At 40.4% G+C, this 24774-nt stretch overlaps 1 protein-coding gene across 1 annotated transcript in view; it reads left to right on the top strand.

Moving 5' to 3' along the window:
- The window catches only part of LOC126293175 (probable cytochrome P450 304a1), a 98257-nt gene extending 81621 nt beyond the window's left edge, over positions 1-16636 (top strand). Inside the window, exons 7-10 of the mRNA XM_049986273.1 lie at positions 2528-2645; positions 9030-9171; positions 10441-10623; positions 15227-16636. Of these exons, the coding sequence (XP_049842230.1) occupies positions 2528-2645; positions 9030-9171; positions 10441-10613 (433 nt within the window). The 3' untranslated portion in view covers positions 10614-10623; positions 15227-16636. The remainder of the gene's footprint in view (positions 1-2527; positions 2646-9029; positions 9172-10440; positions 10624-15226) is intronic.
- The last annotated feature ends 8138 nt before the right edge of the window (positions 16637-24774 follow it).

Genomic DNA, 24774 nt, shown 5'->3' with positions numbered 1-24774 from the left:
ATATCCAACAAATCTATCAATCAATGCCAAGATGAATAACTGCTCATGGTAGGAGTGAACCTCGTAAAAAGTAGTGTAATAAACTGTTATTTTAAAATCAAATTATACTAAGGGCCAGATGTGCATCAGTGCGTTATTGACCTGCTCAATTTGTGAAGCTCTTTCTCTTGAATGAGTCATCCAATTTTTCTGAAGGAATTGTAACGATTTGTTTGTCTGTACACTGTTGTTTGTCTGCATCACTTCTACCGATTTCCATCCCATTCGTTTAATGCTTTCATAGTGTGTCATTTCTCTTAGAGTGTATCTTCACGCTGAAAGTAATTATCATGAATTGCCATTGAATTATTGATTAACAAGTGGCTAGACAGGAAACATATTGTGAACACAGTACACCTTTTGGTTTTAATGTATCCACTGGACCGGGGCATAGAATATCTTCGACATACTGCTGTGCTGTAAGGATGCTGCGGATGAAAACCAAAGGAGTCCTGCTATGAAAAGAAATGGCAACCCAGACCATCACTTCTGGATGTCAGGCCATACGGCGGGCAACGGTCAGGTTCGTGGCCCATCAGTGTCCAGGTCATCTCCAGGCTGTCTGCTGTTCATTGGGGCTCAGTTCAAAGTGTGACTCATCACTCGAGAAAATTATGTCAGTCAGTGAGATTGCAAGCCAAATTTGCCCAGCATTCAAAAAGACTTAATGGACATGTCCCCTGTTTACTATATTTGTCAGCTGTGCAGTGAAATTGCACTGCAGCATTACACATACATCCATTGGCAACCACAGTTTACAATTTTGCATTCTCCACCAATACCTTATGAATATTTGTAATCCATTTGCGCAACTCCTTCGTGGTGCATAATTTTTTTTTTATCTCAGATTGTACTTAACGCATTACAACTCATTTGTAAATCAGTCAGAAGTGAACCAGTTTTACACAAGCGCATTTGATTCTCTGAGGAATCGTGTGTTTCTGGTTATTTCGAAGCTCTTCTTTAGGGAAATGTGGGGTAAAATGGACGCAATGAGAAACTGAGTTTTCACTAAACCATAGTTATTGTTAGAACATTGCAACTTACACATTTTAAATCTGCATGTCATATCAAATATTTTCAACTGATAGAGAAAATAATACACAGGAACCATATGCATTTTTGTAAAGACTTAAAAAGTAGCTGGTTTTTCCTAGCAAAGGGATTATGTGGTCAGTGCCATCACAGCAGGACCCCATGTTTAATTATTCTGATTTACAAACATATTTTCTAGGCATCTTGTTGCCCTAGTATCTAAATCAATAACAAGTGCCTGCAGCAGACCATTTACTGCCCGAGTTTTGCACTAGGCCAAATATAACAGAACAGTGACAGCTTTAAATAATGTAAATTAATTAATTCCATATCATAACAAATGGGTAGTGATGGATGATAGCTTTATATATGAAAGAGTTTAGAAGTCGATCTGATCTGTAGTATTACACACTATATTTGGAAGTAAGTAACTCTAATGCCGGTAAACACTTTGGCCACTTTTCCTGAATATTAGTGTGGCCACTTATCCCCACTGGATGCCATGCTGGCATTAATGGTTCACAGATGGAAGTATGAGATAGATTTAAAAAGAAGAAGAAGAAGAAGAAGAAGAAGAAGAAGAAGAAACTATCCCCCAGCCTGTTTGTTTGCATGGATTCTCTAAGGAGGGCCCATCAGGCTTATTCCCTGAGAATATGTTGTATTAGTTGTGGTATTCCATGTTTTGTGCTGCAGTCCTACAAACTACTGAAGATAAGTAATTTTCATTGTACTATGTGTTTCTTCAATAATAACCCTTCTCGCTAACAGTGTGCCACACCGCATATTATTGCAACCTGGGCTCCTTCAGCTCCTATCAACTCGACCTCCTACTTATTTGCATTTAGTAATGATCTGAAAACACCCACGCATTTTGTGCCTCTAAAAGTGAGACACAATACTCTGAAATTCCAGTTGCAAAAGAATTTTTACTCTACTTATCACTGAACTAACTTGAATAATATAACTGACTTACCTTACATCAGATGACTCGAAATCAGAGTAGTTTCTACTAAAGAACAATGGAACAATCTTCTTCTGTCAAAGTCACTGACAACAATAATGGTGTACATTAGAACTACTTTGAGCACTCCTGAGCATGTAGCATCACTGTTAAGGGAGAAAAACATTCAATGGCCACAACCCTTTACATGTTATCTTATCCACGACTTTTCCCCAGACCTTCAATTGAGTTCCATTTCTGCTCCTTTATCATAGCTGTGACACTACTGCATTGCTCAAACTTTCCACAGATAAATCTTCCTAGCCTTCCTTGTATACCCTACAGGTCTAAATCAGGTATAATACGAACAGATCTCATACATTGTGGCAATACTCCAGTGATCTCAGTGAACTTGTTACCCTATTTCTTTAAGTTTACCATCAGTTACAAAATTTGAAATTCCTTTTAAATTATGTCACATGAAAACAAAAAGCTTCTTTCTTCCTGCAGTCTGCCCTACACAGAAGCGACGATACGCGAGGTGATGAGGATCCGGACCCTCACTCCCATCTCTATTCCCCATAAGGCCGTGGAAGACACGACTCTCCAGGGTTACAATGTGCCGAAAGTAAGTCTTTCTTGCTTGTTTAATTTTGCAAAGAGTACGTTGAACAAAAAACTACACATCAGCTGAAATTTTACAATTTTAGATAAATATAACAAAATGTACTTTAAAATCACACATGTGTATAATACTGAATATTTCTCAAAATTAATTCACTAATTTATGTGGTGGACTACTGAAATACTGAGATTGTACAGATCAGTTACTTAATACGCAGTTCAGCTCTAACTACAATATGTATTTGACTACCAATAATTGGAAATTCCTATATGGAGTAATGTATTGAAATACACCCTTTGTGTTCATACATATCTCATAATTTAATATTGTACATAACAATTCACAATTTATTCTATCTTGATTTGACATTTAATAACAGACTGCAATGGGGACTTGATGTGTGAAGCACGGTAAAGAAGATCATTTTTTGATCTGCTGGCACTGTTAAACAGAGAGGCAAACTATTCTTGTGCAAGTCTCATGTCAGGCACAAATTCTTTTAACACAAAATTTCTGGAGTCCACAAGTCACTAGTCAAATCAGGAGGTAGCCTTCATTCATATCTATGTAATTATGTTTGTAAAGGGAATAAAAATACAGTGCAAAGAAACAAAAAATTTGATGGTGAAATTTTCACTCTGTAGTGGCGTGCACCCTGATATGAAACTACCTGACAGAGTAAAACTGTGTGCTAGACAGAGACTCGAACTCAGGACCATTGCTTTTCACGAGAAAATTCTCTGCACTACATAAGGCTAACAAAAAAAAAGTTTCCTCTCTATTAACAGCATTTGCCTGCAGAAGGCAAAGGTCCCGAGTTCAAGTCTCTGTCAAGCATACAGCTTTAATCAGCCAGGAAGTTTCATAAAATTTGAGGCTGTTTCAAAAACCTTTAGGTTGCCGATAATATTACAGTTCTGTCAAAGAGGTCAAAGCACTTGAAAAAGCAGTTGAACTGAACGCATAGTGTCTTAAGAAAAGATTATAAGATGACCACCAATAAAAGTAAAACAAGGTTAATGGGATGGAGTCAAATTAAATAAGATGACATTAAGAGAATTAGCTTAGAAAATGAGCCACTAAAAGAAGTAAATGAGTTATGATGTTTAAGCAACAAAATAATGCAAGAAAACTGAAACAGAGAACAGATTAGTAATAGCAAGAAAAGCATTTCTGTAAAAGAGCAATTTGTTAACTTCCAATACAAATTTAAGTTTTAGGGATTTTTTTAGGTATTATGTCTGAAGTGTAGCTTGTACAGAAGCAAAATGTCTCTCTTAAGCAGTTCTGCCAAGAAGATGAAGATATTGAAATGTGGTGCTACAGAAGAATGCTGAAGGTTAGATGGGTAGATTGCCTAACTAATGAGGAGGTACATCTACATCTACATCTACATCCATACTCCGCAAGCCACCTAACAGTGTGTGGCGGAGTGTACCTTGAGTACCTCTATCGGTTCTCCTTTCTATTCCAGTCTCGTATTGTTCGTGGAAGGAAGGATAGTCGGTATGCCTCTGTGTAGGCTCTAATCTCTTCACAAGATATACGCAGGAGGGAGCAATATACTGCTTGACTCTTCGGTGAAGGTATGTTCTCGAAACTTCAACAGAAGCCCGTACCGAGCTACTGAGCGTCTCTCCTGCAGTCTTCCATTGAAGTTTATCTATTATCTCCATAACACTTTCGCAATTACTAAGTGATCCTGTAACGAAGCGCACTGCTCTCCATTGGATCTTCTCTGTCTCTTCTATCAACCCTATCTGGTACGCATCCCACACTACTGAGCAGTATTCAAGCAGTGGGCGAACAAGCATACTGTAACCTACTTCCTTTGTTTTCGGATTGCATTTCGTTAGGATTCTTCCAATGAATCTCAGTCTGGCATCTGCTTTACCAACGATCAACTTTATATGATCATTCCATTTTAAATCACTCCTAATGCATACTACCAGATAATTTAGGTACTGAAAAGAACTGGGAAAAAATAAATTTATGGTACAACTTGACTAAAAGAAAGGGTCAGTTGGCAGAATACATCTTGTGGCATCAAGGAACTATCAACGTGGTAATAGAAGGAAGTGTGGGGAGCAAAAATTGTAGAAGGAGACCAAGGCATGAATAGAGTATGTTCAAGTGCATACAGGTTGCAGCTGTTATGTAGAGATGAAGAGGCTTGCACAGAGTAGACTAGTATGGTGAGCTGCATGAAACAAACCTTGAGGTTGAAAACCACAACAGCAACAATGAAGTAGCATAATCCTAATGTAAGAAAGTATAATTACCTTTTCACAGAGACTCATGATGTAAATTAGCCATTCTCGTTGTTGCTGTTAGTACTGTCATTTTCGAATTCTGAGTAATCAAATCGTGTATAGCGATATTAATAATTTTGATAATATTTAAATGAATTCACCTATCTGTATCCATTGATATTTGTGATTTATTCAGAGTCATTCTAACAATAGGTCAACTTTACAGATTAACTGCTACTGAAAACTTCCCAAGAACTATCTTTACAGACTGACTATACAGCTCATTACTCATAGCAGGCTAAACCAAGACTGACTTTACAAAACATTTCTAATTGAATGCTAAACATATTGTAACTGAGATTGACTATTACAGTAGGTAACTATGAAGACAGCCTTTGGCTCCATGTACCGTGCCTAACTATGAAGACAGCCTGTGACACTATACCACACCTAGTTAAAAGTTGGCATATGAAAGTCTGTACCAAAGTATCAATAAACAGAGTTCTTACATATTCAGTAACAACATAAAAAATAGAAAACTTTAGTAGTACTTTTACACATTAGGTCATTAACTTATTCTGAGTGATAAGTGCCATTACATTCTAGAAATGGCTTTTACAGTAGGCTCTATTTTTATGAATGAATTCTGGGGGCACTCTTTTCTCCACATTCATTTGCTAAGAAATTTCCAGAAACTCAAATTTTATATTTGAAATATTTCATTAACTAATATGTTTTGCAGTAAAATGTTGCATTGTAGCAAACAGACAGATTAGGGTACTAAACAGTAACACTGAATTTTTGGAACAATTACATTTCTTAATGGTCAGAAGCTCTTGAATTCTTACGGCAACAGTAATTTTGAATAAATTATACAGGACACACCAAAGACAAAATTCTTTCCTTTATAAAGAAGGATTCAGAAGTTTCAAATAGGATATATCAGTACCAAAACAAAAAATTATTTCTGGGATCAGATTTTTAAGTACACGAAGTTTCTGTGAGTCTTCAGTTATGAATATTTCCTTAATTTAGTAATTTATAAACAACAATATGAATTAGGATATATTGTTACTTACCCCACAGAGGAGGTGTTGAGCGGTAGACAGGCACATTTGAAAGTGAACTACACTACTGGACAATGTCCGCCAGTAGATTTAGAGAAACACACATGTATTTATACATGCACAACTCACTTTCATATGATGACTGTAGTCTCAGAGCTCGTCCCACACCACCTCTGTAACACTACTGCTCACCCCAGTGGAGATCACTACTCACTGAAGTGGAGCCTCAGCGCCTGGAGGTGTGTGTGTGTGTGTGTGTGTGTGTGTGTGTGTGTGTGTGTGTGTGTGTGTGTGTGTGTGTGTGTGCGCGCGCGCGCAATGGCAAATCCAGGTTGGAACGTAACAGTCTTATGGAGAAGGAAACTTGCTACTCACCACATAGCGGAAACGCTGAGTCACAGATAGGCACTTACAAACAAACTCACACAATTAAAGCTTTTGGCCACTGGCCTTCGTCAACAATAGACACACATATGCACACACAAACAGTCATGCAAACACACAAACACAACTCACACATACGACTGCAGTCTTAGGCAACCGAAAACCAAAACCACAATGTGAGCAGCAGCACCAGTGCGTGATGGGAGGTGCAACTGAAAAGCCGGTGGGAGGGGGGGCCGGGGGGGGGGGGGGTTTAAGGAGGAGGTTAGGGCAGAGAGGGGGAGAAATACACTCCTGGAAATTGAAATAAGAACACCGTGAATTCATTGTCCCAGGAAGGGGAAACTTTATTGACACATTCCTGGGGTCAGATACATCACATGATCACACTGACAGAACCACAGGCACATAGACACAGGCAACAGAGCATGCACAATGTCGGCACTAGTACAGTGTATATCCACATTTCGCAGCAATGCAGGCTGCTATTCTCCCATGGAGACGATCGTAGAGATGCTGGATGTAGTCCTGTGGAACGGCTTGCCATGCCATTTCCACCTGGCGCCTCAGTTGGACCAGCGTTCGTGCTGGACGTGTAGACCGCGTGAGACGACGCTTCATCCAGTCCCAAACATGCTCAATGGGGGACAGATCCGGAGATCTTGCTGGCCAGGGTAGTTGACTTACACCTTCTAGAGCACGTTGGGTGGCACGGGATACACGCGGACGTGCGTTGTCCTGTTGGAACAGCAAGTTCCCTTGCCGGTCTAGGAATGGTAGAACGATGGGTTCGATGACGGTTTCGATGTACCGTGCACTATTCAGTGTTCCCTCGACGATCACCAGAGGTGTACGGCCAGTGTAGGAGATCGCTCCCCACACCATGATGCCGGGTGTTGGTCCTGTGTGCCTCGGTCGTAAGCAGTCCTGATTGTGGCGCTCACCTGCACGGCGCCAAACACGCATACGACCATCATTGGCACCAAGGCAGAAGCGACTCTCATCGCTGAAGACGACACGTCTCCATTCGTCGCTCCATTCACGCCTGTCGCGACACCACTGGAGGCGGGCTGCACGATGTTGGGGCGTGAGCGGAAGACGGCCTAACGGTGTGCGGGACTGTAGCCCAGCTTCATGGAGACGGTTGCGAATGGTCCTCGCCGATACCCCAGGAGCAACAGTGTCCCTAATTTGCTGGGAAGCGGCGGTGCTGTCCCCTACGGCACTGCGTAGGATCCTACGGTCTTGGCGTGCATCCGTGCGTCGCTGCGGTCCAGTCCCAGATCGACGGGCACGTGCACCTTACGCCGACCACTGGCGACAACATCGATGTACTGTGGAGACCTCGCGCCCCACGTGTTGAGCAATTCGGCGGTACGTCCACCCGGCCTCCCGCATGCCCACTATACGCCCTCGCTCAAAGTCCGTCAACTGCACATACGGTTCACGTCCACGCTGTCGCGGCATGCTACCAGTGTTAAAGACTGCGTTGGAGCTCCGTATGCCACGGCAAACTGGCTGACACTGACGGCGGCGGTGCACAAATGCTGCGCAGCTAGCGCCATTCGACGGCCAACACCGCGGTTCCTGGTGTGTCCGCTGTGCCGTGCGTGTGATCATTGCTTGTACAGCCCTCTCGCAGTGTCCGGAGCAAGTATGGTGGGTCTGACACACCGGTGTCAATGTGTTCTTTTTTCCATTTCCAGGAGTGTAGTATGGTGGGGGTGGTGGACACTGAAGTGCTTGCTGCAGGTTAGATGGAAGGCAGGGTAAAGGTGAGAAGGGAGAGTGGGGGAAGTAGTGAAAAAGGAGAGAAATAAAAAGACTGGGTGTGGTGGTGCAATGATGGTTGTGTAGTGCTGGAATGGGAACAGGGAAGAGGCTGGATGGGTGAGGACAGTAAGCAATGAAGGATGAGGCCAGGAGGGTTATGGGAACATAGGATGCATAGCAAGGAAGGTTCCCACAGGTGCAATTCAGAAAATCTGGTGTTGGTGGGAAGGATCCACATGGCACAGGCTGTGAAGCACTCATTGAAATGAAGGGTATCATGTTTGGCAACATGTTCAGCAACAGGTGGTCCACTTGTTTCTTGGCCACAGTTTGTCGGTGGCCATTCATGTGCATAGACAGATTGTTGATTATCATGCCTACATAAAATGCAGCACAGTGGTTGCAGCTTAGCTTGAGACTACATGACTGGTTTCACAGGTAGATGAGATAGGCGATGTTAGTAACTGGCTGCAGTAGGTGGTGGTGGGAGGATGTATGGGCAAGTCTTGCAGTTCAGTTATATCACGAACAATGAACGGCCAAATTTTTGTAGTACTGTACACATGGCTGCATCTATTTTATATAAGAAACATTTGTTTATTTCAGTATCAGAATAATGTACTTGTCATCGTCACATGTTAGTTTACATGCTGATCGAATTCATTTTGTATAAATTTGTATATTGTTGGTTTTGGGCCTTTTTATGACATTTTTGGAGCAACATTCTTATATAGTAACTAACATGACCCAAGAAACTACATTACAAGCTTGTGTGAATAGCAAGAGCCTGATGGTGCCTCACCTTCATTTGAGAGCAACTTTTATGTCAAAATACTAATTTATCACTTGTATATAAGGTACACATTACTAAACAGTGTGAAGAAACTGAACATGTGATTTTCCTGTTGCAGGGTACCGTTGTGGTAACCTGCTTATATAGCATGCACATGGATGGAGATCTATGGGGTGACCCAAAGACCTTCAGGCCTGAGAGGTTTTTGGACAGTGATGGAAAACTCGGCAAGAAAGACTTTACTCTCCCATTTGGGGCTGGTGTGTATACTGCTTCTTTATTCCTACATTTGTTTTAGTTTTTATTCCCCCCCCCCCCCCCCCCCCCAAGAATATGATCCAGTACTATTGTGACCCATTGAAGAAAGCTATATTAAAAGCCCTGTTTAAGAGAGAGTGATTACTCACTACCACTGAAGACGTTTGTCACAACAGACTGGTCCAAATTAGATCTATAGACAAGCAAAGACCTAAAGTAATCTGCCTCACATAAAAATCATCCCACTGCGATCACCAATTGTGAACAATAACCTACAACTTTGTTCAGCATGTATTTAATACGTATTAAATAGTGAATGTCATATTAGCACAAACTTCAACACTAAGTTTGTTCATACCTCAAAATTCAGTATGACATTTCTCATATTTTTTTAAATCTCAAAGTTTTTTAGCATTCTGTACCTCAATTGGTAAAAACAGAACTCTTATAGAATCACTTCACTTCATTGTCCATCTATCTGTCCGACTGTAAAAATCCTTTCCATCAGGAACAGGTAAACATATGTTGAAATGTACGCCACATACTAAGGTCTACGGTCCTTTGCTGGTGTAAAAAATTGAAGCTTGTAAGTCAATGCAATCAAAACTTACGGCCATTTATGTCATATTTTCATACTTGAAAACTCACTTATCTAAACCTACTGTGTTCTCCCCATTGAGCTAGAATCAGAAAAATTGGCAAGAAGGTTTCACAGTGAAAGTAAAGGAAGATATCTGGAAAGTATTAATTTGTAATAATATCACACAAAAATGAATATTTCTTTTGTGAATTGTTGTCCAACTGTCTGTGTGTCCACACGTCTATTAAGATCCCTTTTACTCAGGAATGGGTGTGCGCATCACGTTGAAATTTATGCCACACACTTAGGCTTAGGTCTATGGTCCATTTGTGGTGGAAAAAAGACCAGCTTCTAAGTTAATGCAGTCAAAAGAAAACGATGTACAAAAATATCATGTACTGATGCTCTTGGGCCTGTGGTTCACCTAAATAATAAATGATAACAATGAAGGTAATGTAATATTGATGCATTTTATGATAGTTGCAAGCATACGCATCACTCACTTAGAGATTGTGTATCGCAATATGAGCTTTAGCTTTAGTTGTACTTCAAATTTAAGTTCTTGCCTGCAAAATCTGCCACATTGACACCGCAACTTTTGATCTGTACCTTACTGTATGTCATCTGAGACATGCTAGACATTTGCCCACAATGGAAGAAGAGTATGCCCACATGCCCCCTCATGTTGCAGGTAAGCGGCTGTGTGCCGGAGAGACTTTTGCCCGGCAGAACTTGTTCCTCACGTTCTCGACACTCATGCAGAACTTCTCAATCAAGTCAGATGGTGTGCCCCTGCCAGACAGCAACATTCCTGGCATCATTGAGACGGCTCCCGCATTTTGGGCACAGTTCGAGCCACGCTGAAACAAACACTGTAAGTTATCTAACCTGGCACTTAGTCTTGGTCCTCTCTCAGCCTCTTGCTGTTACCCACCTATTGTTAATGGATTTGATTAATGGATTTGACAAACATATGTTAAATAAAGTACATTGAATTGCAGTAGCTGATATTTTATCTTTTTGTATTTATTCACAAACAATGTTGTCTGCCAGATGATCAGCTATGTAACAAGCTAGGGTCTAAATATTGCAACCAGTTTAGCAAGTTACATAATAAGCATCATATCACAAAGTTCTCTAATGGCAAACAGACATTAATTTACACTATCTGGATATGGATTCCACATTTTGATAGCTAAATAAAGACTGCGAACATGATGTTGGCAATGACTACTGAACTACAATTTGAATATGCTTACATTTTGATATCTAAATGTACTGACTGTGGCATGGTGTGCCATGCCCATTTTTTTTAGATGAGTGTAATATCAGAAATCACAAAATGGTAAAATTTATTTCTTATTATATGTCAAGTAATAACATAAAAACAGGAAAAATTAAGAGTCAAAGACACAATAGACAATGACAAAAGATCAGCATAACCAGAAAATGGCAAATATAATAGTTACTATTTTGTAAGGTACACAGGAATTATCGAAGGCCACCAAAAATTTTGATAAAAGTAGGCATTTTTGGAATCAGAAAAATAAGGATTGCAAAGCTATGCTACTCAATTTGGGAAATAAGTACCATTTAAGATTAGAACTTTCATGAGCATGATAAGTTTTAATATGTGTAACTTTTAAACATTAAGGTTTTTGGAAAAAATCATGCATGTATTGGAAGGAAGAGAACAGGGCTTGCCAAAGAACTATACCAACTTAGAAATAACAATTATTTGTTCACTGAAAATATTGTGTTCATGTGGTTTGCAAGTATAGTAATCACTAATATTCCTTTAAAGAAAAAGTTTTCAGGTGAACTAATATTATTGTTATTAATAATCGACATTTGAAAAACCAGCGCCAAATGCAAATCAGAGCCCCATTAGAAGTTGCCAAACAAATGCGTGAAGATAAAAACAATAAAACTCCATCGAAAGTTCGAATACTAGCAGAACGTCGAAAATAAGTGGTAAAAGCTTCACGTACAAAATTCATAAAGTTCTTATAGATATTTGGCCAGAGGGAACAATCCCTAAGGAATGACAGTACACCATAATCTGCCCTACACAGGCCAACAATCAAAAAACTTTTTTTCTGAAAATATCTCATTATTTTGTTTTTTTAGGCTGGGAAATCCAAATATGATACTTAAAAAACTGTATCACCCACTATTTCTTCACATTTTACAGTTAAATTTAATAAATTAAGCGCTTTTTTAAAGAATTTAACAGCTTTTATATATTTAAAATAATTTAAAAAGTAGGTGTAATGAATGTAGATGACGTTGGTAGCACTGCTGAAAAACATTTTCTGGCAAAAAAAAGGTCGATTCTATTTTTGTGTTAACAGATGGTGTTTTGTTTACTGTCAACCTAACATCACTTTCTCGTTTCCTGTACATGTGCTCAGTACAATGTCTAATCGTGGTTGTAAAATCTCTGCTGACAGTTTTTGTTACATTTGTGCTGAATTTGTGATTAAAAAACACCCAAGAAACATTACAGACTTTGTGAAAGAGGTTTATCTACCATACTTTGGATCTAAACTTGCTGATAATGATAAATTTTGGGTGCTGCATAAGATATGGTATGTGTGTGTTGAAGATCTGAGAAAATTCTCCAAAAAGGAGGAAAAAGCCTTTAAATTTGCTGTTACTATGGTATGGAGAGAGTTAAGAAATCGTTCCGATGATTGCTACTTTTGCAGTGTTGATATTACTGGTCATAATTCGAAAAACAAGAAGGTAATAAGCTACCCTAACCTTCCATCCGCCATCCGACCAGTAGGGCATGGCATAGATTTTCCAGTTCCTGAACCACCAGATGATTTAAATTTTATTCCAACAGAAGTATTTTCTGATATACAATGTGATTTAGATGAACCAGATGATGATGATGAATTCCATTATAATACAGAAAGTCTAGAGCCCAAACTGTTTACTCAGACCAAGCTTAAAGATTTAGTTAGGGATCTAGGCTTAACAAAAGAAAAAAGCTGAATTGCTTGGCTCTAGATTGAAAGAAAAGAACTTACTGGCAGTTGAACCAGCACATACATGTATAAAAAGAGAGAGCAGCCATTTTCCAAGTTGTGTCAACAAGATGGTGATTTGGTGCACTGCTCAGACATTCCCGGTCTGATGAATGAATTTGGTATTGAATACAAAACGGAAGACTGAAGGCTGTTTATTGATTCATCCAAAACTAGTTTAAAGGCTGTTTTATTACTCAATGGTAACATGTATTAATCTATACCTGTTGTTTATTCTGTACATATGAAAGAAAGCTATGAAAACCTAGAAGCAGTGCTAAATATAATAGGTTATTCTGTTCATGGTTGGATGATATGTGGCGATCTAGAAGTAACATGCATGCTCCTTGGTCAGCAAGGTGGCTTCACCAAATTTCCATGTTTCTTGTGGGAATGTAACACTAGAGCTAGGGATAAACACTGGTGCAGAAAGAACTGGCCTGTGAGGGAGTCTATAAAACCTGGTGAGAAGAACATTCTACACAAAAACCTTATAGATCCAAAACATGGACTCGTACCACCTCTACATATAAAGTTAGGCCTAATGAAACAGTTTGTAAAGGCTTTGCCTAAAGATGGACCATGTTTTAAGTATCGCTGCCAAGAGTTTCCACACCTTTCAGAAGCTAAACTAAAAGAAGGCGGCTTTGTCAGATCTGACATTAGAAAATTGATGTTTGATGTTAACTTTGAATCCACAATGACCTTAAACAAGAAAGAAGCATGGGTATCATTTAAGCAAGTCATTACAAAGTTCTTAGGACATGAAAAAGACCCAGAATATGTTTCTATTATAGCTACAATGTTAAAGAAGTTTAAAACGTTAGGATGTTTGATGAACCTGAAAGTTCACTTTTTGGACAGTCACGTAGATTACTTCCCGGACAATATAGGAGACGTTAGTGAGGAGCAAGGAGAACGTTTTCACCAGGACATTGAAGTGATGGAAAAAAGCTACTAAGGCTGATGGAACACCAACATGATGGGGGATTACTGTTGGTCACTTCACCAAGAAGTTCAGCAAGCAACTCATCATAGAAAAAGCTACACAAAAAGCTTCAAAAAAAAGAGAAAAAATACAAACCAATCCCAGCTGACAAGTGAAACCTCTATTAATACATATCATTGTTTTAAGTACCTTACTGTAAATACAAACCATGCTTATGTTGTAACAAAGTGTTTCATTAATTTCCCCATTTACTGTATAGTACAGGATTTTTATGCTATATGCTAAGCATATTGCTTGAAAACTATGGGTGATACAAAAAAACTAAGGCTAGATTTGGATTCAGCTCATAAAAATCTATAAATATCAGCTCTCAAAGTAAAAACGTTTTTCAAAAAAAATTTTGTTGGCCTGTGTTACACAAGAAAGGTTATAGGACTGATATAAAATAACTACAGACAGATTTCATAAGTGCCAGTTACGACACAATCATTTTAAAAAAAAAATATTTGAAAAGTTGGAAGCTCAAACGGACCATTTAATTAGCAAATATAGAGCTGTTTTAGAAAAGACTGATCCTGTTTGGAACAAATTCTTCATCTCAAGATGGTCTTACAAAACCACAAAGACAAGCAGATCATGTGATTCAATAGATATACGCCCATTGTTTAGTATGATACAAGAGTTTAAAGTGGATAGAAAGACAAAACAATTGATCAAACAAAAATTAACTGATACCAGCTCAAAGGTTAAATTCCAAGGTGAAATGTCTGAACCTTTTGATACAAAAACCGGAGTCCAAAAGGAAGATAGTCTATCTCTCTTATGATTCTGTCTTGTACTAGAAAAAGTAAGTAGGACATCATAGAAAAGAGTAAAAGGAAACTAAAACTCATGTATGATATTTATCTTGTGCAGATGAGCTAAAATTTCTTGTGAAAAAAAATGATACATGGAACGTTCTCCTCAATACCTGGATAATAATTTTTTGTGGCCAAATGGCCTGGTGCAACTCTCAGTTGGGCACTGCTTCAGCGAGTTGCATATCCCAAGCCCTGCAGTTCACAACCCTATGGCGCAAGTCTAGAAAATCACAGCCTAACATGCAACAGAATTTGCATTGTCTCTGGTTAAAGCCTTACACTACACTCAGAACCAATTGGCCTTCCTACATCTTTCATCTTCTCAAAGAAGCTATGAAGTTTCTCCACTCTTCCTTTGATAGAAGTATTTAAAAAAAAAGGTTGAAGGATATAAAACTGTACTTCAGTTGGGAATAAGTGTGAAATTTGAATTACACCTCAGAAGGATGCTACAATATGTCTATATTTTTGAATAATATCCCTCAAGAATATATAGACACTAATGGGCAAACCATACAGAAGAAGACATCATGATATCTGAAGCAGCAAACCCTTTAAAGAGGTGTGCATGTATATATTGCTCTTGTCTTTTGTTGTTTTCTAAATACCATAACACAAATTTTATTTTCACAGGGTGACTATTATGCCCCCGCGGAGATACTCAGGATTCTCTAGGATCCACCAATGCAGGAGTACACACTCATCTATTTGCTTTATATACCGGATACTGACACTTGGCTGATGATGTGTGTGGGTGTTCAACACAAAGACTGCAACCCAGGACAATATTAAAGTAAAATTAACACAAAGTAGTGCCAATATATTCTTGGACACTCCAAAGCCAACAGTTTTTATAGGTTTATTTAGCTTTCTTAGTGGATAAAACTACTTTGAGAGGACAAACCTCATGAACTATCAAAGGACGACTGTCACATTGGTGAAGAACTATTCTATTTGTGTTTCTCACAGTCATACATTTGCAGCATTTGTGAATGAAGATGGGAAGCACGAAAATTTTCGTGTTCAGGGTAACTGCCATTATGTTAATCAACGTTATCACTGCTACGAGAGCAAGTACTTCACAAAAAGTTTGCCACTGATTTACTGATTTTCTGGTAACTTATTTTCTATCTGAAATCAACACACTGTATTCAAAGTGTAACATTTATGTTAGAAATGATAACACATATGATAAATGATGCATAAATGTTCAAGAAAGACACAGAGGTTAGATGGGTAGTAACAAGTGTTTGTGCCTCATATGGCTTCCTTTCTCCAAATCATGTGTGACTGTTACAGAACAAGTTGCAAAACTTTTGGTAGTTTATGAAGGATAGACATCTACTTTGTTTCCTGTTTCTGAGGGATATCAGAGAATGTGATTACTATTGAGACTATAGCTAGACTGACAACTGACTGCAATAGTTACCAGGTATATAAGAGACAAGCGAGTGGGTAAAATTCTTAGTTGTAAAAACATTATAAATCCTGCTTGAATGTACAGACCCTAAGACCATTTTATCAATTAAAATTTAATACTCAAGAAATCATGTAATTCTTGATATGCCCAGACAAAATTCTCCTGCTCACAAATGAAGTAGAGCAAACTCACCAGTGTTGTAGGAAGTTACATAGCAGCCAGGAAAGAGAACCACAGGTAACCAGCTGCAACATAGGGGGTTAGAATTGTTACACTGTGCACAGAATGTGTACAACCATGAAATTTGTTTCTCAGAAAGTTAATCACTAATGAGTAAGATAACTATTTTGCAGAAAATGTTGCCTGTTCTTAATAACTAGCATTATTTACAGTGATTGGCTGTTTCTTTTATTTTCTGAGAGATTTTACCTGTAAAATAACTTATTTTCAGCGCAGTATTTGCTAAACAGTGTCAGTAACTTTAAAGGACAATACTGAATTTCATATTTTAGTTAATTGTTTTCTTAAGACAGAGCATTATATTTTACTGACTAGTACAAGTTTCTTATAAGCTACAAATAAAATGTCAATTTTAGATAAATAAAGTGATTGTGAATACGTGAGATGTCTCTTCTTCATTAAACCTCAGTTGAAAATCTCATCTGGGTCGTTATCAGATTTACTGTGTAGTTCTCCTTGAAATTGTTAATTTGACACTAAGTGAATTTAAAATAAGAATACAGTCTCTCTTGAGCTATGTGATTTGAATAAGGCATTTGACTGTATCCTCTTTGACATCTTACTAACCAAACTACAGTATTATGGAACAAATGGCACAGCAGTAGAAATAATTAATTTTTTGTCCAAATAATAGGAGGCAATTTGTGTTAATTCAAAATAGGCATTCTTCCTTGAAGAAAGTTACATCAGGTGTGCCTCAGGGCTCTGTTCTTTGACTATTTTTCTTCACTGTTGCAATCACCGATTTGCCACATTATGTCAGGCTTAGTCAGTTATCTGCTATACTGATGATAAAATTTTTATCACCGCAGATCAATATATGTCAAGGTTATGCTGAAAATCACATGATGCTCTCTCTGTAACACTACACTGGTTGTTATGTAACAGACTACTAAGTTATGCATAAAAAACTCGGCAGTGCAGATGTGACTAGCTAAGGACATAGAACCAAAATCTCTAAAACTGCTTGGAATACATACTGGCTCCAAACTAAACTGGCAACCCCACAACAACCAGGTGTCCTATATCATATGAAAATAAATATCTTTGGAGTTTTTTCAATCTCACATATCTTGTGGGCTGTTGCTAGGGTCATTTGTGTCACATAGTGATGTGCTACTGATTCTGAAAATGGTATTATGATTAATGTGAAAAAGTTGGTCCAAGGGAACACTGCCGTTTTTTTTTTTTTTTTATTGACTAAGATCAAAATACTGACAGCAGTAAAGCTTTATGTCTATGTATCTCAGATATATGCTAAAAACAACGAGTTTAACACTAGAGTGAATAAGCACTGTCATGACATCAGAAAGAAAGAGAGTATTGACTTTCCTAGGCATAGTCTGACAAAAACAAGCAACTCTTACAAAGTGAACTGCTTGAAATTATTTAATAAACTGCACTGAGTACACCTCTGAATAATTTTCAAAATAAGTTATATAAGTCGTTCATAGACAATCCATTCTGCAGTTTAATATGAATTCTTGGATATTTTGTTGCAGAAATTGAATCACAAGATTATGATTGCAATTCTGTACAACTAGTTAATGTAGGATGAATAACTGTACATGTCATCTGAATTTTAATTAATATAGTGATCGCTATTGTATCTTGTCATCAATGTAAATCCTATTCCATCACATGTGGTGAATAGTAAATAAAGAATCTTAATATGAATTTAATGAAAAGTAGCATTTCATGTATGTTTTGAATTATCTGCAGCATCAGAATATGTTTCCACTTCCAGATTTACATGCATGTGAGAATTAATGATACACGTTACCTACATAGTCAACAGCCATTTGATTCAAAGAGAACTATTATGTTCCATGTACTGGATTAACTCACTTATATCGATATACACTGTTATGTCGAAAAATTATGGCCACCCGCTTAACAACATGTTGGTCCACCTACAGAATGCAGTATAACAGTGGTTGTGTGCACGGATTCAACAGAGCCTTAGAAGATTACCAGAGGTATATGGCACTACATGTCTATGCACAAATGAAACAGTTCACTAAATTACTGGTTGGTGGTTTATGTATGCGGAGCTGTCACCCGATGGTGTCCCAGATCTATCCGCAGGGTTTTGATTAAGCAAATGTCGTCGCCAAGGCGTCAACGTAAGATCACTATTGTGCTCCTGAAACTACTGCAGCATCATTCTGGACTTTAGACAAGGGCCGTTATACTCCTGGAAGATACCATAGCCATTGGGGAAGACATCAGTCACAAAAGGACATAGGTGTTCTGCAATAATGTTCATATCGTCCACAGCTGTAATTGTGCCTTCGATTACCAGTATATGTCCCATGGAAACCCAGATGAATGCCCCCACAGCATTATATTGTCTTCACCTACCTGTGTCCGTGACACAGCACTCGTTTTGAGCAGCCATCCTTCTGGACAACAAATTATCTGGACATCACCATTGACCTGATTTGACAATAAATATCATTAATTCGACAAGGTAATGCATTTATATCGATCCAGCGTCCAATCTTGATAATGCAGTGTCCATTGAAATCGTAATTGACAGTCTGATGGAATTACATAATGAGTCTCAGCTTCGTCTTTGATAGGATAGAAGATGAAGTAATGATTCAAAATTTGTGCCAGTTCTCCTGCTTGCTAGGTGGATGTGCTATCCACTACACCTCCCTGGCAATGTGGCTAACACGCAGCTGCATGAGCTACAGTAGTCCAATGCCCTCAAGTCATAGGCCGGCCGCGGTGGTCTCGCGGTTCTAGGCACGCAGTCCGGAACCATGCGACTGCTATGGTCGCAGGTTCGAATCCTGCCTCGGGAATGGATGTGTGTGATGTCTTTAGGTTGGTTAGGTTTAAGTAGTTCTAAGTTCTAGGGGACTAATGACCACAGCAGTTGAGTCCCATAGTGCTCAGAGCCATTTGAACCTCAAGTCATACATCAGGCCACCTTTATTTTCCCCTTCTTAAAATTTCAGTATTGCTGAGGCTCTCTGATATTGGAATAGCACCCCAGCTTTTGTATCTAATGTCGAAATCCTGCCTGTACCTCAGGTGTAGGTGGTCTATTGATCTGATGAAACTAAATTTTCCTGGAAACATACCGGGTCTCAATTTTATAATTACTTCAGCTTCTATCCTTATCGAAGTAATTGAGTTTTGTTGGATTGAGGTGGGAACACGTAGGCATTGTCTGCTGCAGAGCCCCATGTCAGCCATGTCCACTGGGCACTGTGCTTTGAAACACTGGAGTCTGCACAAGCTTTATACTCTGCCATCATATCCGTCAGAGATCGCCTATCCTGCTTTACACAACTGGCAGGCTACCGACCTCCACATTCTGTGATGAGGTGCGTACACTATGTGATCGAAAGTATTCAGACGCTCCCAAAAACATACTTTTTCATATTAGGTGCATTGTGCAGCCACCTAATGCCAAGTGCTCCATATCAGCGACCTCAGTAGTCATCAGACATCGTGAGAGAGTAGAATAGGGCGCTCCGCGGAACTCACGGACTTCAAACGTGGTCACGTGACTGGGTGTCATACGTCTGTACGCCAGATTTGCACACGCCCGAACTGTTTCCGGTGTGATAGTGAAGTGGACAGATACAGCACGTGAAGGGACATATACAGCACAAAATCACAGAGGCCGACCTCGTCTGTGGACTGACAGAGACCGCCGACAGTTGGAGAGGGTTGTAACGTGTAATAGGTGGTTGTTGGGATGTTTAAGGGGGACTAAACAGCTAAGGTCATCAGTCCCCCATTCCCAAAACAGGCGAGACGAAAATTTACGGAGCAGGTAACACCCCAAGGGGGAGGAGACTCCCCCCCCCCCTCCCCCCAGTCAATGAAAGAACACAAATGTGGCAGTGAACACTAGGGACAAGAAGAGTACAGACGAACACCGGACAGAAAGAAACGGAAGAAAAGAAGAGGGTCGGAGACTGGTTGACTGACCATGAGAACAAAAAGGGAAAGAGTCAACCATCCGAATACACACTAAAATCTGCAACCAATTATGAGAGACTCGAGGACAAGAGACACAGAAAGGGAAAGGTGCAGGGCCTCCCTAAATGGAACCATAAAAAGGACTACCACGGATAAAATTTAAAACGTCGTCAGCCAAGGAGGCATCGTCGCATAAAACCAAAGGCAACGTGCCCGGGAGATTAAAAGACTGCCGGAGGGTGCGCAATCGGGGCACTCCAACAAAATGTGGGCGACCGTCAACCGGGACCCACACTGACACAGGGGAGGGGGGAGGGGGGGGGGGGTGGATCCTCCTGACGCAAAAGATGTCCGTGTGTAACGTGTAATAGGCAGACATCTATCCAAACCATCACACAGGAAGTCCAAACCGCACCAGGGTCCACTGTAAGTACTATGACAGTTAGGCGGGATGTAAGGAAACTTGGATTTCATGGTCGAGTGGCTGCTCATAAGCCACACATCACGCACATCACGCACGTAAATGCCGAACGACGCCTCGCTTGGTGCCAGGAGCGTAAATATTGGACGATTGAACAGTGGAAAAACGTTGTGTGGAGTGACGAATCACAGTACACGATCTGGCGATCCGATGGCACGGTGCGGATACTGCGTATGCAGAGTGAACGTTATCTGCCAGCGTTTTTAGTGCCAAGTAAAATTCGGAGGCGGTGGTGTTATGGTGTAGTCGTGTTTCTCATGGAGGGGGCTTGCACCCCTTGTTGTTACGCGTAGCACTATCACAGAACAGGCCTACATTGATGTTTTAAGCATCTTCTTGCTTTGCACTGTTGAAGAGCAATTCTGTGATGGTGGCTGCATCTTTCAACACGATCGAGCACCGGTGCATAATGCACGGCCTGTGGCGGAATTGTTACAAGACAATAACATCCCTGTAATAGACTGGCCTGCACAGAATCCTGACCTGAGTCCTATACAACACCTTTGGGATGTTTTGGAACGCCCACATCGTGCCAGGCCTCTCCTCAGTGCAACACCCCATTAAGAATGGTCTGCCATTCCCCAAGAAACCTTCCAGCACCTGATTGAACGTATGCCTGCGATAGTGGAAGTTGTCATCAAGGTTGTTAGTTGTTTTTTTTTAATTCAGTGACAGATGTGATTGCGAAAGTAAAAAAAAATGGCTCTGAGCACTATGGGCCTTAATATCTGAGGTCATCAGTCCCCTAGAACTTAGGACTACTTAAACCTAACTAACCTAAGGACATCACACACATCCATGCCCGAGGCAGGATTCGAACTTGCGACCGTAGCGGACGCGCGGTTGCATTACGGAAGTCAGTGACAGGATCAAGTGCCGCAATCTTACCTTTACGAACACAAACTGACACGGAATTTATTTCCCTAGGATATATGGATTTACTGATTTCGTTTTATGTTTTAGAAAGTTAACGACATTGCTTTGCATCTTTCAGTAAGTTTTACTATATTCTTTGCTAGGAAAAACGAATATATTAAGTTTGCTTTTTAATTTGAGTGCCTGCTCATTGCGTTTTGATTTCGTTTTGCTTATGAATAAAAATGCCATGAAAACGGTCGAGTGTTTCTGAATACGAGTGATGACTACACGGTCTCGAGAATCCAGAGAAGTTCATGATGCGAGACCTTTTGCTTCTCGAGAACAACAGACTTTAACTAGCTCTTGACCGAGCGAGGTGGCGCAGTTGTTAGACACTGGACTCGCATTCGGGAGGACGACGGTTCAATCCCGCTTCCGGCCATCCTGATTTAGGTTTTCCGTGATCTCCCTAAATCACTCCAGGCAAATGCCGGGATGGTTCCTCTGAAAGCGCACGGCCAACTTCCTTCCCCATCCTTCCCTAATCCGATGAGACCGATGATCACGCTGTCTGGTCTCCTTCCCCAAAAACAACCAACCAACAACAAACTAGCTCTTAGAAAGTCCTCCTGAAAGTGAGGTGTGACGTGACTGATGAAGAGCGGCATGCATTACCTCGTTCCTCACATACCTTCACTCACAAGGATTGAAGTTACTTGTCTCCAACGTAACATCACAGAAGCGGAAATAATGGGAAGTGGTGCAGGCAGCGATTTTCTATACCCTGAACCCCACTTATTCTTAATAGTTTACCATTTCGCTTTAAACATGTACAGTTCCTGGTGAGCTTTTGATACCTCATGACCATAAACGAAGTACAAAGCCAGACGCTGCGTGTTATTGATGTGGACTTTAGAGTCAGCTGCTTTTCGCACGGACTGCTCTATGTGGCTCTCTCCCATTACACTCATGTTTACTTCTGACTCCTGACTACGGCATTCAGACGAAAGATGCTAGAAAAACTTAGACGACAAGTGGTCTCGACCGGCAGACGTTGCAGTCAGATTATACGCGGTTTACTGCTTGATTGCAGTCGTGGACAATGCAGAATGCCCTGGCCAGAAGACAAGACCACCTACAGGAACTGCCGCAGCCTTCATTCCTACCAGATAACCAACTTCTATTATATTTTACTGTATGTTAACCGGGGACCTAGAAACGACGGAGAGGCTCCGTCCCTGCCGCAGCCGCAGTGGTCCACAACCCCACGACGACTACCGCAGTCCACTTCACCCAGGGTTATTGTGCGGTTCGGCCCCCGGTGGACCCCCCAGGGAATGTCTCACACCAGATGAGTGTAACCCCTATATTTGTGTGGTAGAGTAATCGTGGTGTACTCGTACGTGGAGAACTTGTTTGCGCAGCAATCGCCGACACATATAGCTGAGGAGGAATATGGGGAACCAGCCAGCATTCGCCGAGGCAGATGGAAAACCGCCTAAAAACCATCCACAGACTGGCCGGCTCACCGGACCTCGACACATGTCCGCCGGGCGGATTCGTGTCGGCGACCAGGCGCTCCTTTCCGCCCAGAAAGCCGTGCGTTAGACGGGCTTAACCAGTCTTAGAGGATTATCATAAAGGGCAGGTTATTTGTCTCTTGTCGCTATCAGCGCGGTCTTAAGACTTTGCGGCGGCCGGCCACCGGCCAGGTTTTGTGTCAAATGGTGTACATAATATTCAGGTTGAAATATAAAAACTCCCGCTGTAGATAGCACAAAAAGTGCTAAATGCGTTTGGAATCCGTAAAACAATGCCTTGCACAAGGCGAAATATCTCCCCTATTTTTCGTCACATAAAGTACAGTGCCAGTAAAAGTTCTTTTTAAGTAACCACTAACAATAGATAACCTTGGAATCCATATCAGATGGGAGGAATGTCCGAACACGAGAAATGCGGCAACGTTCGTATGAGAAATTATGCACGGAATGACAAAATGAAGGTGTAACGTCTGTTGTGAAAGAATTTTTTGGGCTAGTAGTAATTCTCTGCAAAATCTCTGCTCTGAGCACTATGGGACTTAACATCTGTGGTCATCAGTGCCCTATAACTTAGAACTACTTAAACCTAACTAACCTAAGGACATCACACACATCCATGCCCGAGGCAGGATTCGAACCTGCGACCGTAGCAGTCGCGCGGTTCTGGACTGCGCGCCTAGAACCGCTAGACCACTGCGGCCGGCTAAAATGTCTGCAACTGCTTCCATCTTGTGAACTGAAGGTGTGCAGTTATGCTTCTTATTGGATACCTCGCCACTTGTCTGCCATTTTTATGAATCTTGTTATATGAAATAGTACGGATTAGCTTCACCTACAAATTCCCTCCATTCACAGAACGTAATTACAAACAACTTAAATTGGAAGGAACGTGTAGAAAAATGTTAAGGGGAAGGCTAACCAAAGATTGTGTTTTACTGGCAGGACACTTACAAAATGTAACAGGTCTACTAAGGAGACTGCCTACACTACGCTTGTCCGTCCTCTTTTAGAATACTGCTGCGCGGTGTGGAATCCTTACCAGATAGGACTAGCGGAATACATCGAAAAAGTTCAAAGAAAGGCAGCACGTTTTGTATTATCGCGAAATATGGGCGAGAGTGTCACAGAAATGATACAGGACTTGGGCGGGACCATTAAAAGGAAGGCGTTTTTCGTTGCGAGAGAATCTCATGAAATTCCAATCACCAACTTTCTCCTCTGAATGTGAAAATATTTAATTGACACCGATCTACATAGGGAGGAACGATAACCAAGATAAAATGAGGGAAATCAGAGCTCGTACGGAAAGACATAGGTCTTCATTCTTTTCGCGCGCTATACCAGACTGGAATAATAGGGAATTGTGAAGGTGGTTCGATGAACCCTCTGCCAGGCAATTAAATGTGATTTGCAGAATATCCATGTAGATATAGATGTAGAATACGAGCGAGTTACCATGAACATCTCAGAGAACAGTATAAGACATGTACCGGTAATGAATTCACCTACTATCACACTGAGATGCAAATGAATTACTCAGCCAATTCCGTATCTGCACACAAAACAAACACTACCTGCAAATCTTCTGTCTGCTGATTGTGGAGACATCCGACTGCTTCTCTTACTACAGATATTCTGGTGCCGTAATATACTGAAGTGACACAAATAAAGGGACAACAATGCGCACATATACGGG

The sequence above is a fragment of the Schistocerca gregaria genome, chromosome 10 (genome assembly GCF_023897955.1).
Source record: "Schistocerca gregaria isolate iqSchGreg1 chromosome 10, iqSchGreg1.2, whole genome shotgun sequence".
In the NCBI taxonomy this organism is placed as follows: Eukaryota; Metazoa; Arthropoda; class Insecta; order Orthoptera; family Acrididae; genus Schistocerca; species Schistocerca gregaria.
The sequence above is the reverse complement of the archived record's forward strand: the minus strand, read 5'-3'. Positions and strand labels throughout refer to the sequence as shown.